The 19,712-nt window shown below is 42.2% G+C and overlaps 1 protein-coding gene across 2 annotated transcripts in view; it reads left to right on the forward strand.

The window, feature by feature from the left end:
• Positions 1–19,712, forward strand: part of LOC127428383 (FYVE, RhoGEF and PH domain-containing protein 5-like) — a 70,001-nt gene that overhangs the window by 12,669 nt on the left and 37,620 nt on the right. For both annotated transcript variants that reach the window (XM_051676737.1, XM_051676736.1), the window contains exons 3-5: positions 15,996–16,113; positions 17,196–17,254; positions 17,777–17,807. In XM_051676737.1, the coding sequence (XP_051532697.1) occupies positions 15,996–16,113; positions 17,196–17,254; positions 17,777–17,807 (208 nt within the window). The remainder of the gene's footprint in view (positions 1–15,995; positions 16,114–17,195; positions 17,255–17,776; positions 17,808–19,712) is intronic.

Below are 19,712 nucleotides of genomic sequence, written 5' to 3' on the forward strand. Positions count from 1 at the left end.
GTGGGTTGCGGCCAATCTTGGACCTGCGAGTACTGAACCGGGCTTTACACAGACTCCCGTCCTAGATGCTGATGCAAAGACGCATTCTAGCGAACGTCTGGCATCAAGATTGGTTCGTGGCAGTAAACCTGAAGGACGCATACTTCCACGTCTCGATTCTACCTTGACACACACCCTTCCTGCAGTTTGCATTCGAGGGTCGGGCGTATCAGTACAAGGTCCTCCCTTTCGGTCTGTCCTTGTTCCCTCGCGTCTTCACGAAGGACGCAGAGGCAGCCCTTGCCCCGCTAAGGGAAGTGGGCATTCACATCCTCAACTATCCGGATGGTTGGCTAATCCTAGCTCACTCTCGGGATGTGTTGTGTGCACACAGGGACCCGGTGCACTCGCACCTCAGCCGACTAGTGCTTCGGGTCAACTGGGAAAAAAGCAAGCTCCTCCCGGTTCAGAGCATCTCTTTTCTCGGTTTGGAGTTGGACTCAGTCTCGTTGACGGCACGCCTCACAAACGAGCACGCACAGTCGGTTCTGACCTGTTTGAAGGCATTCAAACAGAAAACAGCGGTTCCACTGAAATGTTTTCAGAGGCTCCTGGGGCATATGGCATCCTCTGCGGTGGCCACTCTGCTCGGGTTGATGCATATGAGACCGCTTCAGCATTAGCTTCAGACTCGAGTCCCGAGATGGGCATGGCACTGCGGGACACATTGTGTGGTCATCACGACGGTCTGTCACCGCCTCTTCAGCCCTTGAACCGACCTCACGTTTCTACGGGCAGGTGTTCCCCTAGAGCAGGTCTCCAGGCATGTCGTGGTCAGAACAGATGCCCCCAAGATGGGCTGGGGAGCCATCTGCAATGGGCATGCAGCCGCCGCCCTGTGGACGGGCCCGCGGCTGCGTTGGCACATCAACTGCCTCGAGTTGCTGGCAATTCTGCTTGCCCTGCGGAGGTTCCGGCCATTGATCCAGGGCAAGCACGTGATAGTTCGGACAGACAACACAGCAACAGTAGCACATGTCAAGTGCAAAGGCAGTCTGCGCTCTCGTTGTATGTCACAACTCGCCCGCTGTCTCCTCTTCTGGAGTCAGTAGCACCTCAAGTCGCTGTGAGTCACTCACATCCCGGGCGACCTCAACACTGCAGCGGACGTGCTGTCACGGCAGGTTACCCTCAGGGGAGAGTGGAGACTCCACCCTCAGGTAGTCCAGCTGATCTGGAGTCGATTCGGACAGGCACAGGTAGACCTGTTTGCCTCCCAAAAATCCTCCCACTGCCCGCTCTGGTACGCCCTGACTGAGGCATCTCTCGGTATAGACGCGCTGGCACACAGCTGGCCCCCTGGACTGCGCAAATATGTGTTTCCCCCAGTGAGCCTACTTGCACAGACACTGTACAAGGTCAGGGAGGACGAGGAGCAGGTCGTCCTGGTAGCACCCTACTGGCCCACCCAGACGTGGTTCTCGGACCTCACGCTCCTCGCGAAAGCCCCCCCCGTATCGCTTGCACATAGCGCCTTTCACCTCCTCTGAGCTGAAGACGTGCGCCATTAACTCCCAGTAGTGTCCACCTGTGGTGGTAGACACGATCACTCAGGCTAGGTCCCCCTCTACGTGGCGCCTGTATACCTTTAAGTGGCATATGTTCGCTAAGTGGTGTTCTTCCCGACGGGAAGACCCCCAGAGATGCGCAGTCGGTTCAGTGCTTTCCTTCCTGCAGGAGAGGTTGGAAGGGTGGCTGTCCCCTTCCACCTTGAAGGTGTACGTAGCCGCTATAGCAGCACTCCACGACACAGTGGACGGTAAGTCTTTAGGGAAGCACGACCTGATCATCAGGTTCCTGAGAGGCGCCAGGAGGCTGAACCCCTCCAGACCGCGCCTCGTTCCCTCATGGGACCTCTCTGTAGTTCTTCAGGGTCTACAGAGAGCCCCCTTTGAGCCTTTGCAGTCAGCTGAGCTTAAGGCACTCTCCTTAAAGACTGCCCCCCTGACTTCCATCAAGAGGGTAGGAGACCCGCAAGCGCTCTCTGTCAGCGAAATGTGCCTGGAGTTCGGTCTGGGCTACTCTCACGTGATCTTGAGACCCCGACCGGGCTATGTGCCCAGGGTTCCCACGACCCCTTTTAGGGACCAGGTGGTGAACCTGCGAACGCTGCCCCAGGAGGAGGCAGACCCAGCCCTGTCGTTGCTGTGTCCGGTGCGCGCTTTATGCATCTATTTGGATCACACGCAGAGCTTTAGGATCTCTGGGCAGCTCTTTGTCTGCTTCGGTGCACAGTGGAAAGGAAGCGCTGTCTCCAAGCAGAGGTTCGCCCACTGGCTCATTGATGCCATAGCTATGGCATATCACACCCAGGACGTGCTGCCCCCGATAGGGCTACGAGCCCATTCTACCAGGGGTGTAGCGGCCTGCTGGGCCCTGGCCAGAGGTGCCTCTCTAACAGACATTTGCAGAGCAGCGGGCTGGGCAACACCAAACACCTTTGCAAGGTTCTACAACCTCTGGGTGGAACCGGTTTCGTCCCGGGTAGTGGCACGCAATACAAGAGGATAAGCCCGGGATAGCCGGCTGGGCGTATCGCTTGCACATAGCGCCTTTCACCTCCTCTGAGCTGAAGACGTGCGCCATTAACTCCCAGTAGTGTTCACAAACTATGTTCCCTGGTTGACTTCCTCCGAGCCCTGTGGCAGTCGAGTTTTCGGAGAGACTCGCTGCCGGCCCAGTACACATGCTAATTAAAAGCCCTGTTCTGGGGTAGGTGCTCCGCATATGGCGGTTCCCTGTAGGCAACTTTTTAGTCTATAATGTTAAACACTGTAACTACAAAAGGCCACATGATGACTTGAAGTTCATCATGAGTGACCTTTCCAGGAACAATAATTAAATTAATACACATGTATAGACAGGGCACAGTGTTCCTCACACAAACACAAAACACCATCCCCATAACACATGACACTAAAATTATGTAATAAACATTAACTAAACTACATAAAACAGTATAGCATAGAACACCCCATTGTACATAACTGATATAAAAAATAAGAAGAAACAGATATATTTCCATAAAATATAATGAAATGTAATGGCTCACGCAGGGAATTCTGGGAATGCCCAATTATTGTTTTTCACTGTGATTTTAACAAAAGTTTGCCATAAAAGTACATGTAATCTCTTGTTAGACATAATATACATTTTTACCATTAATTATTTGGTACTTTCACATCTAAAAACATTTATTTTTATTTTTTTTTACAATATTTTACTGTAAAATCACATGTATTGTCTTATTAAATATAATTTTTTACTGTATATGTTAAGGTTACTACATGTTAACCAATTTTTTTTTTTTTACTGTAGTATTTTTGCATTCTTTTTCTGTTAAATTATAGAAATCCCTACATAAATGGATTAAGTAAACTTTTATACTAAATTTCTACAGTAAGTTATTTTCACTAAGATAAATTTTGTTTGGTTTCATTTTAATGAAACGAGCAGCAAAAATAAATTTTACCTTGGAGTTTACTAAGCTCCAGATTGTCAAGGATCGCCAGGGGCAGTGAATACGGGCTTTTATTAACAAAATAACAGAAAACAAACAAAAACTACCCCGTAGGGGAAAATTCCAGGGCAGGCGAAGAGAAGACTGGCTGGGCTGGAGACACAGGGCTGGGACAAACAGGAACTGACAAACAGACACCTGACTGGGAAACTTTCACAGGAACATCCACAACGAACTGGCACAGGACAGAAAACACAATGAGGTTATATAGTAGGGCAGGGCGATATGGACCAAAAATCATATCTTGTTATTTTTAGGCTGAATGGCAATACACGATATAATTTATATCTCGGTATTTTCTATTAAATGGTCTAAATGTTCAGTTGTAAGTCAAAGCCACATGTGAGATGGTGGCTGGAGTTGCAGCAGCAGCACGAAGTTTAACACACTATTCATACTGCAGTTTATGTTTGCTCCCTAAAAAATCCCACAATGCACTGTAAAAACCAGGGAGCATCATTGCTCACTATGTTCCCTTACTGGAAATGTCCTTGTGTCTTCAGAGCACAAGTGTAAAACTATGAAGTCCATGCATTATTTTCTCTTAAAAAGAGATGCTGCTTTTAATGTCTTTCATTCATTATTACCATGAAAGTGAAACAATGTTTTAAATATTTAAGCTGTTAAAAGAAGGTTTAAAATACACTTCTTTATATTTGTATTTCTTTATGCCATTTATCTGTTATAATAGACCTTTTTCACAGACTGTGATGAGGCGTTTCTGCCTTATCATTTATTTAAATATTATAATTCTTTTATATATTTAGTGTAAATTAATAACATTATGCTTATTTTTATATTACCCAGGAATTAGTTAAAAAAATCAATTACCACAGCTGCTAGGGGGTTTCTGTTATGGCTGCTGAGTAAATTTGGCATCTACTCCCATCTGACTGTAATCCACCGCTCTCTATTTTTTTAATCTTCTGTAAAGTCATTCAAACATAGTAGTGGAATTTTTCTTTTGGTCTTGGAGCAAATGGGTAAGTGAAAATAATATTTGCTGTGATCTCCCATTCACTGCTGTCGAAGTTTACCCTGCAAACGTTTACTTCCGCGTCCCAAAACCCGGAGAGTGAATAAGGTCTATAACATTATACGTTTGAATACCTTCAATGAAAATGAATGATAGTGTCATTTATACAGCGATGGTGCTGATTGCGCTACAATGCGCGAGCTCGTTAATGTGTCGTGGGTGATTGAGTCATAACTGTCATAATGTTCAGTGGATTAGTACCCTCACCAGTGCCTGAATTCGTGTTCACAATATACTGATTCACGACATAGGGAGCTAGGGAGCTGACTGAGACACAGGGTGAGTTTTCTTCGGCAGTGTGGACCGGCGCTTTGTCTCTCTCCATGTTGCAGAACTTGTGAGCGAGTGGGGGCAGGGTTTGCGTGCAGACGCAGAGGGAGAGTAGGGGTGGGATTGCGTGGAGATTGTGAGAGAGGAGAGATGCAAACACTGGCAAGGCTTTACGGAAGAAATGGGTTATGTAACCCAACATCAAACTATATCGATATAAACGGTATTGTCTTATCCTGTATCTCATTTGAAAATATATCGATATATCTTTAAAAGTCGATATACCGCCAAGCCCTATTATATAGGGAAGAAAACAAGGGCAGGGTTATCTCTGAAGACAGACACGAATGCCCAAGGGGAATGAGAAAACACAAACCCAAGTGCATTCACACAGCACAAGACAAAACACAAGTGCCTGGACTCAGCCACAGAGTAAATAAACCAAACCAAACCAACCGAAGTGGCTGAATCCAGACACAAGACATAAAACAGACATGGAAACACATACATGTCAGGGCTCTGCCACAAAAGGAAGAAACCCAAAACTAAGGGCAGAACCCTGACAGATTAATTTTGACACGTAAAATTATTTGGTGAGTTTCATCATTATTATGAGTATAGCATAAACTTAATACCCAAAACTAAGGGCAGAACCCTGACAGTACCCCCTCTCAAGGGAACAGATTCCAGATGCCCCCAACTTGAAACAAGATAAAATACGTAACATCAAACACTTAGAATGGGGGGGGATCATCTAGGGTGGAGCCGGCAGAACCATCCAGGGTGGAGCTGGTGGGACACTACAGAGTGGAGCTGGCGGAACCATCCAAGGCAGAGCTGGTGGAACCATCCAGGGTGGAGTCGACAGAACAGACCACGGGGGAGGTTTAAGGAAAAGGGCAGGGTCCGGTGGTCTCGGAAGAGGGTTAAGGTTGGGGTGGGATCCAGTAGCCAGGGAGGAAGCCTGAGGGAGGGGGCAGAGGCCTGATAGGCAGCTCCATGAAGGGAGTGAAGATGAGATCAGGCAGCCTCAGGTCAGGAATGAGGTCCATTATGCTCAGGGTAGGGATGAGGTCAGGCAGCCTCAGGTCAGGGATGAGGTCCGGTAGAGGTTCTGGGATAGGAGGGGGGTCGAACTGAGTGGCGACCACTGACGAGGGACCAGACTGGGCCGTGGGCAAGGGTTTGGACTGAAAAACAGAAAAACTGGGCAGGGTAGGCAGGGTAAAGGCCACTGGGGAAAGGTCAGGAACAGACACAGGGAAAGCTTCAGGGTTGGCGGCAACTGCAGGGGAGTGATCAGGATCGTGGCAGCCGCAGGGGAGAGTTCGGGGTCAATGGCTGCCACAGGGGAAAGTTCAGTCACTACCGCTGCCCAGACACAGATGAGGATGATAGCCAGGCAAGAGATGGTAAGCTCAACTGACATACCCACCTCAACAGACGTGAGTGCTGGAAACAGTAGGGGAAAGGCCTCCATGGCCGGGAGTGCTTGCAGCGGCAGGGGAACGGCCTCTGTGGCCGGGAGTGCTGACAGAGGTAGGGGAACGGCCTCCATGGCAGGGAGCGCTGGCAGCAGCAGGGGAACGGCCTCCGTGGCCGGGAGTGCTGGCAGCAGCAGGGGAACTGCCTCTGTGGCTGGGAACGCTGGCAGTAGTAGGGGAGTGGCATCCGTGGCCGGAAGCGCTGGCAGCGGCACGGGAACGCCTCCGTGACATGGAGCGCTGGCAGCGGCAGGGGAACTGCCTCTGTGGCTGGGAGCGCTGGCAGCAGCAGGGGAATGGCCTCTGTGGCCATGAGCACTGGCAGCGGCAGGGGAATGGCCTCCGTGGCCGGGAGCGCTGGCAGCAGTAGGGGAACTGCCTCCGTGGCCGAGGACGTTGGCAGCGGCAGGACAGCAGGAGCCCTACTCCTCCTCCTCTTCCGGAAAGTCAGCAGCACTGCACTGGGAATGGCTGTGGCGGGAACGGCCGCCACCTCATGGTGGTCGGCAGTGGGCTTGGCCACCTCCTGGTGGTCAGCCTCGGAGGAAGCTGATAGATAGCGGAGGAAGCTGATAGATAGCTGTGCAATGTGTATAAACCTCACTCTCCTGACCTCAAGAGGTGCGCTGGCGACTGGCGCTGGGGGCTGTAGCCTTTGGCTTCCTTGTTTGCGCACCCGCCTCCCATGCCGGAGACGCCGGTTCGAGTCCCGTACAGAGCAGGTAGAACAGAAGCGTCACACTGGCAAGGGTTGGGAAGTGGGAGCATCGAAGTTGGGTTCCCACAGCCCTAGTAGGAACCTTCCTCCATGATGTTACAGACGCAATCGACCACCTCCCGGAAGGACCAAGCCTCTAGGTCTCCCCATAACTCCAAATCCAATGGCTCATCCAGTCCGGACAAGAAGAGATACATCAAGGCGGCCTCACCCAAGCCCTGAACTGCATCGAGGAGCGCCTAAGCATAAATACCAAAAGGGCGGTTGCCCTGACACCAACTCATCGGACTGCGGTCCAAGGCCGAGTCAAGGGAGGACGGTTCCTGCCGAACTGGTGTGAGAGTTAAAAAAATGCCCATTTCGCCTCCACTGGGTCCAAAAATGGCCAGTTCATTCTGTCAAGGATCACCAGGAGTGTGTAGAGAGGACCCAAATGCAGGATGGTGAATAAGGGCTTTTATTAACAAAATAACAGAAAACAAACAAAAACTACCCCATAGGGGAAAACTCAACAGTCCAGGGCAGGCGAAGAGCAGTTGGCTGGGCTGGAGACACAGATCTGGGACAGACAGGAACCGACTAACAGACACCTGACAGTTCATCCACAACGAACTGGCACGGGACAGAAAACACAATGAGGTTATATAGGGAAGAAAACAAGGAGATTACAAGGAATAACAGGTGGGAACAATCAACTAATAATCAGACAATAATCATGTAACAAGACAAACGAGAGGGCGGGGTTATCACTGAAGACAGACACGAATGCACTAGGTAATGAGAAAACACAAACCCAAGCGCATTCACAGCACGAGACAAAACACAAGTGCCTGGACTCAGCCACAGAGTAAATAAACCAAACCAACCGAAGTGGCTGAATCCAGACACAAGACATAAAACAGACATGGAAACACGTACATGTCAGGGCTCTGCCCCAAAGGGAAAAAACCCAGAACTAAGGGCAGAACAATGACACATTAATTTTGACACTTAAAATTATTTGGTGAGTTTCTTCATTATTATGAGTATAGCATAAACTTAATATCTTGTGCTGCAAATGTAGTTGCAAATAAAGTACAAAACATAACTTTATAAGTAAAATATATATTTTTTTTCAATGAGATATATTTGCTGAAAATTTTGAATTTGGTGTGAATAAATGTATTTTTATGGGAATTTAACACTTTTATAAAAATAAAAAAAACATTTAAATTAATGTTAAATTATACTGTATTTTCTCTGTAAAAATACTTTTTTTATACTGGAAGAAATCTTTTTTTATGGACATATTTTTACAGACATCTCAAGTTAAAATTTCATTTTCACATGTGAAAAACATGACGTTTACCTTAATTTAGAGGAGAATGCCTGTTTTTGTCAGTAACACATATTATCACTTAAGTAATAGAGAAAATGTAAATTTGGTGTGAATTAATGTATTTTAGGGGAATTTCACACTTTTAATGAAAAATGTGGAATGAATGTTAAACTGTATTTTCTCTGTAAAAAGACATTTATTTTTTACATTGTTCATGAATGCAAGTCTTTAACAGTGAATTTTGTGGTAATTATTTGCAATTGGTGTAAATGAGTCCTAACATCCTTTAGAATGCTTACCATAGTATGAATAAGTTTAAATGAAGTCCTCTCTTCTATTCATTTTCAGCATTTCTCAGTAAATTGTCACTGACTTATTTTTGAGTACTGTGGTGTGAATACTCAACATGCTATATGTAGATTTTAACCCTGGCAATAGAGTTTATGTGCCCCACTTTTGAGCACCCTCTATTATTCAGAAGATGATATGGGAGCCAGGGACCTTTTTTCTGGTGACATTATTGACTCATTGTGTTGCTGTGCAATCTAACAGCATTGCATGTTTGCAAATGGGCCTATGTGTCTGCACCATTAGCCATTTTTTGTCCCAAGAGAACCCTCCGTCACTGCTGCTATTCTGTCTATGTTTGTTTGTCGTATTTTGAATGTTTACAGAGAAAAACTGACATTGCCACTTTGGTGGATGGCGACTCAGTAACAGGACAATGACTGATTGCAAATGCACAGAGAAAGAATATTTTTCATGCCCAAGTCAATCAGAGAAGCGTTTTGTAGTCATTGTTGGTCCCAGAGGACAGCGGGTAGTGTGACAGAATAATTGAGGACAAATTTGAAACTGCTCCAACATAACAGTGGCCTATTTATGCTTATAAATGGTGGCTTAAACACCACTAATGTTTAATAGTGACTATTAAACCTATAATACGTAAAAAAAAAATGTGTCAATTCATATTATACATTGATTGTTTTGATTAAGTATAAGGGATCTGCATAACACAATGACCAAAGACATCTGTCTGAATGTGTATGGCTGTATTTTACAAGGAAAGGGGGAAAAGAGAAAGAGCAAGGATGATCATCTAGTGAGGGGAAGAAAGAAACACAAATTATGTCAGGTGGCTCAATATTTTTTTTAGGATGTCACAGGTCAATCTGGTTGCCATGATGCCCTTTGTGCTTTATGGATCTGAATGATTGTTTCATTTAGTAGCTTTGGCACTTTTGAATTTGCTGACTAATAGGTACAATTCTGCAGTGCCTCAGACCTCATATCTGTACACTACCCTACAAAAGTAAAACATATGCAGTAAAACATTTTGTCAAAATTACTGAATTCGGGTCTCTTAGACTAAGATCTATCCTGTTATAAATGGATTGGCTCAACTATGGTCAAATTAAGAAAAAACAGAGTGAAAATATGATAATCCACATTTGGCTGGACAATAAAAAAAAATCTTTAAAGCAATTTTCTCAGTTTTCTCATCATGTCATATCATAATATCATATATGTGATTATTATTATATGGCTATGATTATAGGGACATAATTTTGTTGACACACATCTTTCACCTTCCATTTTCCACCTGCTGTACTAATGAGAAAACTGACGACAAACAAATAGTGGAAGTGAATGCTAAGACCGACATGTGAGAGCAAAAGGAGAAAAATAGTGAGAGACTGAAGAACAGAGGACAGAAATTAATCCAGAGAAACAAGAGAGAAAATGACACATCTTAGATTTGTTTTATAAGTGCTGTCTGCCTTTTGATCCTTACAAAGATGGGTGTGGGCCTGGTTTGGGCCTAAATTGGGCCTGTTGCCCAGGGCTCTCAGCCAGGTTATCTCAAGGGAGGACGCACCCAACCAGTGAGCCTCCACGCCACTGTTTACAGGAAATGCGGGACAAGGGCGAGGGGACAGGGTCAGTGGGATGGGGTGGGGTGGGGACAGGCAATACCGATCTCTCAGACTCCCCTGCGACCCCAACAACAAGGCGAGGTGTGGCACAGGAAAGCAAGGCTACCACAAAGATGTTGTTGTTGTCATTATTCCCAGATTTTTCCATGTCTATTCTAATATTACAGCAATGGCAGGACAAGTGTTTGACTGGAATAATATTTACAATGTCTAGCATGTAAAAACGTAGCAGATATCTTTAGAAAGAAGTGTGCAGTCATCTGAACCGAATGTGAAGATTTAACGGCATTAATGCACATTAAAAATAAATTAGAGAATGATGATAATGATGAAGAATAACCAAGGATCAATTTTAAAAAACGAGAAAAACCATAGGGGAGAGAGTATTATATGACCAACACAAGACCCTTTTTTATCTGTTTTGAATATTAACATCACCAAATTAGGACCAAGCTAGAGCATGCATCTCCTGCTGCTCATCACTCTCTCCTCATCTTCATTCAAATTTCCTATGTTTTGTTAAATGAAGTCTGTTAATGAAGTCATCTCAGCGATGCTTATCTTCTGTAATAGCACTATTACACAGATTCAGACAGACAAGCACTAGGGGTTTCTAATGTATATTTTAGTATCAAGTGTTTAAACCAATTGAATTACATATAACAAGCCTCAGGAAAGCATCAGGCAGTAGGACATATAGGTGTGTTATATGAAATCATTGCAGTCTTTCTGTAATTTTCAGCAGTAAATTTAGCTCATGGGTACCTTAAAGCAAACAGCTTACAAGTGAAGTGCTTTGCTCCATAATTGCTTCTCATAAATGGTAATGTTGAAGAGACAGGAGTATTGTATAAATCTTATTTTTTTTTTCTGATGTAGAGTGGATATGGAAGATGAACGCATATGAATGAAAGATAGCTTGTTTTATTCCCATTTTTTAAAAAAAAAAGTATTTTATTATAGATTAATGTTCAGGATGAGGTAACCGTTTGACAGCATGGAGCAGTGAGTTTATTAAAAAAATTTTTAATTCATATTTTTGCCTTTCTTAGCTGATGCTTTCTCACCAAAAGCGAAAATGCGTGACAACTTCCTCAGGATTCAAAGGATACAAATCATGCAGCAATCTGAAATCCAGAGGTGATTGTGAGAACATTGTTTTCGTTTTATTTGATCCTGGAGATTTACACATGGGCAGTTTCAGTTTTAATTTATTTCAAAAGGTGTTTCTCTTGTAAGGAACGGTTTATTTTATTTTTGTGCTAACCCTCAAGCCACTTCCTCGTCTGTTGAGATCACTGATGATTGTAGAGTTGTCCTTCCAGGAGGCTCCTGTGTTCATTATCTGGGCCCTCTAAATGACCTGTCACCTTAGCTCCCCCAGTTCAGCTGGCTATGAGCAATGAGCAATTTCCAATTTCTCCAGACACTGTGGATGTGGTTCATGAACGAGTATAGTGTCCTTATGTAGTATGATGCCCAGTTGGGCACCTCTAAGACCTTTTGTACACAGGAAATATGCACACACATTTTCACCCCTTGTACATTTTCAACATTCTTTTAAAACCAGACATCACACAACAGATCACTATTTCAACATTTAAAATCCGAAGAGTAATTTTGTAATGCATCTATACAAGTATGTATAAACAAATCCACTCATTTTGTGCCCTCCACAGTATATAAGCAGCTTCACTGTACATTTTTGCATATCCCTAGGGCTGTATCTTCTCTTTGCTTTAAGTGCTCACCACAGGATCACAAAGCCAGCACTCTGTGCCCAACGGTTAATGTCCTTGCAATCTGGCCCCAGCTATCAGTGTTACTACTATAAGGAGAGCACGGGAGGAAAAAACAAATTATTCTCACCAGGTCTTGTTTAAATGAATAAGGGGAATTTGTTTCACCTTGGCAAAGGGTAATTTCTGCTCTGCTGGATACCAAAGTGCCCTCTAAAACGAAACTCTCTGTTTTGAGACCTGGGCTGCGTTTCCCATAACGATCGATCTTAGCAGTTAAGAGCATTTTCTACAAGCAATTTTATGAACGTTCGTTATTTTTTAGATGTGTTTCCCAAAACTGCACTTAACATGAATGTGCGAGGATGCGCTTTAAGTGCTACTTAAGAGAGTCACTTTCCTTGTAACAGTGCTGAAATGTGACTATATACAGGTGCATCTCAATAAATTAGAATGTCGTGGAAAAGTTCATTAATTTCAGTAATTCAACTCAAATTGTGAAACTCGTGTATTAAATAAATTCAATGCACACAGACTGAAGTAGTTTAAGTCTTTGGTTCTTTTAATTGTGATGATTTTGGCTCACATTTAACAAAAACCCACCAATTCACTATCTCAACAAATTAGAATATGGTGACATGCCAATCAGCTAATCAACTCAAAACACCTGCAAAGTTTTCCTGAGCCTTCAAAATGGTCTCTCAGTTTGGTTCACTAGGCTACACAATCATGGGGAAGACTGCTGATCTGACAGTTGTCCAGAAGACAATCATTGACACCCTTCACAAGGAGGGTAAGCCACAAACATTCATTGCCAAAGAAGCTGGCTGTTCACAGAGTGCTGTATCCAAGCATGTTAACAGAAAGTTGAGTGGAAGGAAAAAGTGTGGAAGAAAAAGATGCACAACCAACCGAGAGAACCGCAGCCTTATGATTGTCCAGCAAAATCGATTCAAGAATTTGGGTGAACTTCACAAGGAATGGACTGAGGCTGGGGTCAAGGCATCAAGAGCCACCACACACAGACGTGTCAAGGAATTTGGCTACAGTTGTCGTATTCCTCTTGTTAAGCCACTCCTGAACCACAGACAACATCAGAGGCATCTTACCTGGGCTAAGGAGAAGAAGAACTGGACTGTTGCCCAGTGGTCCAAAGTCCTCTTTTCAGATGAGAGCAAGTTTTGTATTTCATTTGGAAACCAAGGTCCTAGAGTCTGAAGGAAGGGTGGAGAAGCTCATAGCCCAAGTTGCTTGAAGTCCAGTGTTAAGTTTCCACAGTCTGTGATGATTTGGGGTGCAATGTCATCTGCTGGTGTTGGTCCATTGTGTTTTTTTGAAAAGCAAAGTCACTGCACCCATTTACCAAGAAATGTTGGAGCACTTCATGCTTCCTTCTGATGACCAGCTTTTTAAAGATGCTGATTTCATTTTCCAGCAGGATTTGGCACCTGCCCACACTGCCAAAAGCACCAAAAGTTGGTTAAATGACCATGGTGTTGGTGTGCTTGACTGGCCAGCAAACTCACCAGACCTGAACCCCATAGAGAATCTATGGGGTATTGTCAAGAGGAAAATGAGAAACAAGAGACCAAAAAATGCAGATGAGCTGAAGGCCACTGTCAAAGAAACCTGGGCTTCCATACCGCCTCGGCAGTGCCACAAACTGATCACCTCCATGCCACGCCAAATTGAGGCAGTAATTAAAGCAAAAGGAGCCCCTACCAAGTATTGAGTACATATACAGTAAATGAACATACTTTCCAGAAGGCCAACAATTCACTAAAAATGTTTTTTTTATTGGTCTTATGATGTATTCTAATTTTTTGAGATAGTGAATTGGTGGGTTTTTGTTAAATGTGAGCCAAAATCATCACAATTAAAAGAACCAAAGACTTAAACTACTTCAGTCTGTGTGCATTGCATTTATTTAATACACGAGTTTCACAATTTGAGTTGAATTACTGAAATAAATGAACTTTTCCATGACATTCTAATTTATTGAGATGCACCTGTAGTGCTGCTTGTCATTGTAACTTCATTATATTTGTGCAATAACTTTACAATTTGTGATTTACCTTGCAAATTTTTTTTTAATTGTTTCTTAAATATTCGACCTAATTAACTGCATGTTTACATATTGTTTTTACAATAATTTTTTGTAGAATTATCTTCTTCATTTACACAATCTGCTTCCATAATCAGGCTTGCATTTGTAATATTTCATTTTCACAAATTCCTCTTGATATAAAAGCTTCAAGGATTAGTGAAGATAGTGGAGGCCCTGTGTGCTGATCCTGCTAATTAAAAGCATTAATTGAATATTATTCCGTGTTATCGCTGAGTGCAAAATAAGGAGTCGTTTGGAAGATGCGCTTTATGGACATTCACCAATAAAGTGAAGGTCTGCTCTTTACTCCCAAAAGTGATAATGGTGACAGCAATGCTGCAGGTGCGGTGCTACACAACTTGTTGTGCTGGTGAGAGAGCCGTTGGGTGTCAGAGAGGGAGAGGAGACGAGGATAAAAGTGTCTGCCAAATAAATGTATGATGATAAGCAAATATATACGGATGATTTTCAAGTTAATTACTTTTTTCTTCTCTTTCTAATATTAATTTATACAGTTGTCTGCATCAATCATGCAGACTTTGTTGTTACCAGCTTGTCCAACAAGTCCACACAAATAACTTTATTTGCTTACTAAATAATCTATTCATCCATTTAGACAATCTATTTTATGAATTTCATAATAATAATAATAATAATAATTATTATTATTATTATTAGACTTATCTGTTAAAATAAAAGTAAATAAAACACATATATCTTGATATTAAAGTCTCAGCATAAAGTGTAGCTATTGGTATTTAAATTGTATAAAGTGTAATTTCACTATTTACCTGCAGGTGTCTGCATAAGTCTGTGTCCGATGCTCTTAGCATTGCACGATTACTCCAGAGCACTCATTAATCTACAAGCATTTTCAAGTACTACTTAAGTTACGATGCTTTTGGGAAACGGGCCACAAAACTAAGATGTAAGATGGATTTTACAAACTACTTAGGCTTACAATGGTTTTGGGAAACGAGGCCCTGGTTTGTTCCTTTGTTTTTGATATGGGGCGATTGTCTGTTTTATGAAGTTTGCTAGCATTGTGATGGTCCTCTGTTGTGTTCCAAGCTGCTGGACTCTTGTGACCTGAAAGTGAGAAAAGCTTGCAGCACTCTGGTCAAAAGAGTTTCTCTCTGGGACTTCATAAATGGTGTTAGTCACAGTGACGGGAGACTTTTTTGGACTTTGTATCATCAAGCATAGATCTTGAATTTACACAAAATTTTTAGCCTGGGATAAGATAAAATCTCTGTCTGAGGCTTAACTCGGTTTTTGTTGTTGTTTCTGACTATGTCAGTGTTCGCATTTACATGCACACCAATACCACAAATCAGCTTATCCAAAAAATCAGACAACACAAGAAAACCATTTGCATGACATTTGAAGTCATCAGATTATTTCCTGCTTTTGACGTCAAAACGTAACATGTGCACAACACTGGAGCACATTGGATAAGCTGATAAGAAAGCTAGTAAATGTGTTTACATGCCGAGCGAAATCAGGGTAATGGGCAAAAATCTACCTGTTTTGATCGTTTATTGCTTAAATCGTTTATGACCCTACACTAATAAAGGGATGGCGTTTAGATGACTGCACATATTGATGTAAACATAATAACAAAATTATGTGTTTCTAAAGCAGTTACATAGAAAACAGAGGAGAAAAACAACAGAACATGATACACAGAAATTCAACAAGTATAATAAGAGAAAACATTATTAAAAATACAATCTAAATATAATGCAATTAAACTAAATACAACATTATAATACTGAATATTTGTATATATTGTGCTATTCTCTCTAATGTGTTTCATATTCCTAGTGCCTACACTGAGCCATTCCCTGTTTGTTCTGCGCCTGTCTCTGTTTCCAATGAGGAAGACCATGGACGCACCTCTGAGGAAGAGGAGGGCTGGGGAGACCACTGCCATGACAGACAGGTCCGTTAAAAATATTAGTACAAATATCTGCAATTCAGTACTTGCTATAGTGGTACATATTGTAGTACACTAAAATAATGTCTGTTAGTATAGAGTTGCAGAATCTATACTTTTATTTCCTCTTATAACTTCCAGTACCCTTACCGTAGTAACCACAGTTTTGCGTGCTAAGTAAATTAAAACAAATACCCTCCCTGTTTTTGTGAAATTCCCTGTGTGTGCAATTTCTGTGCGATCGAGGTTCATACTGTACATCTCCTGGCAGTCATCTTACCATTGCAGTGATTGCTGGACCCCACCCCTTCCCTCTGCCACTGTAAAGCCGTGGCCCAGCCTTATGACGCCTGCTTCCTTGTTTTCTTCATCTTAAAAAATAAGAGAATATCTGGGGCTGGGAGTAACCTGTCCCAGCCTTGTTTCTGAATAACAGCTAGCATAAAAAAGCTAGTTGCTTGTTTAATTTCAGAAGCTTATTAACATTTTAGTTTATTATGCATTCATAACATGTCTATTACAATGTTACAAAGCATTTAGATTTTTATCTATACATAAAAAAACTGGTCTTATCACAGAATTTATGTCCCAGTCACTAAGACATGCAGTCTTTCTCCTAAATATGTCCATTCAGTGCTAACACTCATGTTCAGACAGCTGTGATTAGCTTGCAAATCAATGGTGGATTTGTGCTTGCCATGAACACAGCCTCTCATCCATAATGTATCTGTGCTTTAAGCTACACTTTTGGGAAAGCTTTTTCATTTATATTGTTCTTTAATGAAATAATCAGTCTTCCTTTGACAGAATTGGATGAGAAATTAGATCAGAACGTCCATCTCTCCTCTCTCTCTCTCTCTCTCTCTCTCTCTCTCTCTCTCTCTCTCTCTCTCTCTCTCGCTCTCTCTCCCTCCCTCTCTCTCTCTCTCTCTCTCTCTCTCTCTATCTATCTATCTATCTATCTATCTATCTTTACCAAGTGTTGTAACTGAAAGCTGAAAGTGTATGCTCTGCTATGTATACTGCAACTCTTTAAACACTGGTTCCCTTCATTTATCTCCAATGACTTTCTCTTCTGTCATTTTCAGATTGATGGGCGATCCAGAGCCTACTATGTTGTCAAAGACCTGGTGGATTCAGAAAGAGAGTAAGTGTTTGTGCCTCTGTGCATATGTGTGTATTTATGCTTGTTCTCCTGCCTTGGTTTTAACATATTCCAGATACAGACAGTATCATAGTCTAGAGATAGCGCATTGTGATGTCATTTGTTTAGGGATCTTCTTTTTTCAGACCCTGTCCACATCTTTATCACTGTCTCTTCTTATTCACTCAACAGCTCCTCTGATACACAAACTGACAGCCTATTACTGGACTGTCTGCTTCAAGATATTGCATTTCAGCAGCGACTCAATGAGTTATTAAGCGTGTAGATTTATTGCAGTGTGTCATCCAATACATCAATACAAAGCCCTTAAAAAAACATCTGCTGTCTAAATTGTAATATCACTTGGATAATCAAGGGTACATCTGCTTGACAGAATTAGACAAGGGTTTTTGCTTTATGTCTTTAAAAAATTTGTTAGTAAAACAATTTATAGTTTTGACTTCCCACTAACAGTAATCTCATGTCAAGTAATTCCTTTTTGCTTTCTGGTTTCAAAATCCACAGACACGTGAAGGCCCTGAAGATTCTTCAGGAGGTATGAAAATCCAATTTTGTTACGTTTATATTAGAATATTTTAATTATGGCAGTGGTTGTACTACAGTTGTCATACTGTAGGTGAGTTTAAAATTATGCATTTAGTCACAGGTCTGCATAAATATAAACAATAAAGGCTGGTAAATCCTTCCATGCTTCCTATCTCATACTACTGTTGTGTATAGTGTTCATGGGGTTTTATAGGGGACCTTTATGTTTATCAGTTTGTAGAGACGGGCTTATCTATCAATACCCAGGACCTCTATGGCTTATTGTCTCTGTGGAGGTTATGAGCAGGGCAACACCACTTTATCCCTGTCACTGAGCTTACCTCAGTCTGTTCTGGAAATGTGTACACACCAGAGATATGTTAAAAACCATCGTCAGCCATTAGTCATTTTTTGTTTTAAAGTGACACAACAATCTGTGCAAAATTCTCTACCTTAATTTGTTTTCACAAGAAATTCAAAGCTCCTGTAGAATTACTCCTGATTTAGGAATTGATGGCGAATAGCAATGACTTCACTACCCGCGTCTAGGCAGGCAATTGCGTCAGATTTACTTTCTTACTTCCCTCCATAGTCTCTCACATGCATACACATGCATTTACACATACAGAAATACACACACACATGGGGTGGGGGTTTAGCAGAGCTTTATCAGTGTTGTTTCAGTAACTGAGACTTCCTGGCCTTGACAACCTTGTCTTGAAAAAGTCAACCTATGAATGACGAAATACCTACGCACCGGGCCTTTGTTTTGGGTATCTTCTCATGAGCTTCGTCACTCATAAACACACAAACACACACTATAACAGTGTGTGCACAGAACAGATAGATTTGAATGGGCCCAACATATAGATCAGTCCTGACAGGAATGTTTATGATTTAATCTTTGAGATAAAAGTTAGTACTCATAGGCCCCAAATCACACATCAAGATGAGTAAATTAACTTCCCAACACTTTTTAACTCATCTCACCTCAAAATGATTACATCATATAATTTGTAAGTTATTATGCACATGGTTTCTATTGTTTGCAAATCAATATTGTCACATTAGCTGTACTAGATGCCTCTTATATCTTAGTAAAATCACACAACCAAGAGTGCTGTGTATTGATCTTGCAACATCAATAAAGTCAATACAACAACACAATTGTTAAATATGATATTTTGGTTATATAGACAAGAAGATAATATTGAGCAACTTAGATTTTAGACAAAATATGGTGAGTGAATATGTCTGTTTTTGCTCCACTAAGGAATAGTTCCAAACGAATCCAAAGGAGGATCAACAATTACATGTCGCTACAGAAACAAACATGTGGAGTGAAGCGTGTTAAGTGAAGTGCAGTTATACTACATTTCCACACTTCTGGAATGCCACTTGTCCAATCAAATTAGAGGACTGGTAACTGTTGTATACTGTAACTCTGGATAAAGTGTGTTGAAGACTTCAGTGGTTTCTGATAAAAGAATAATGTCACTGTGTGTCTGAATAGATTAGTTCTTTTTACCTTACTTAATATTGCTCTTTGATGTACTGTGTCCAATCCAAGTTATCATTTGTTTTCATTAGCTCTCCCACTCTGACAGCCAAAGTGTCTTTCTAACCTCATTCCCAAGGGCTGTGTGTGTGTGTGTGTGTGTGTGTGTGCGTGTTTGTGCATGGGTTGCAAAGTGAATGAGAATGATGAGATTAACTCAGAAAAACCTATAACCTATTGTGTGAAACATTGTCCTCCAGACTGTGACCTCACTACCAGATTTAGCACTTTTGTTTTCGTGATTAATACAATATGTAAATTATCAAGATGGGATGGGAATGAAGGAGCAATTTAGCATGATCCAATGGGAACTTAAGTTCTTCGCACGGCACTCCTCATGTAAATTACTGTACTTCA

The sequence above is a fragment of the Myxocyprinus asiaticus genome, chromosome 37 (genome assembly GCF_019703515.2).
Source record: "Myxocyprinus asiaticus isolate MX2 ecotype Aquarium Trade chromosome 37, UBuf_Myxa_2, whole genome shotgun sequence".
Lineage (NCBI taxonomy): Eukaryota > Metazoa > Chordata > Actinopteri > Cypriniformes > Catostomidae > Myxocyprinus > Myxocyprinus asiaticus.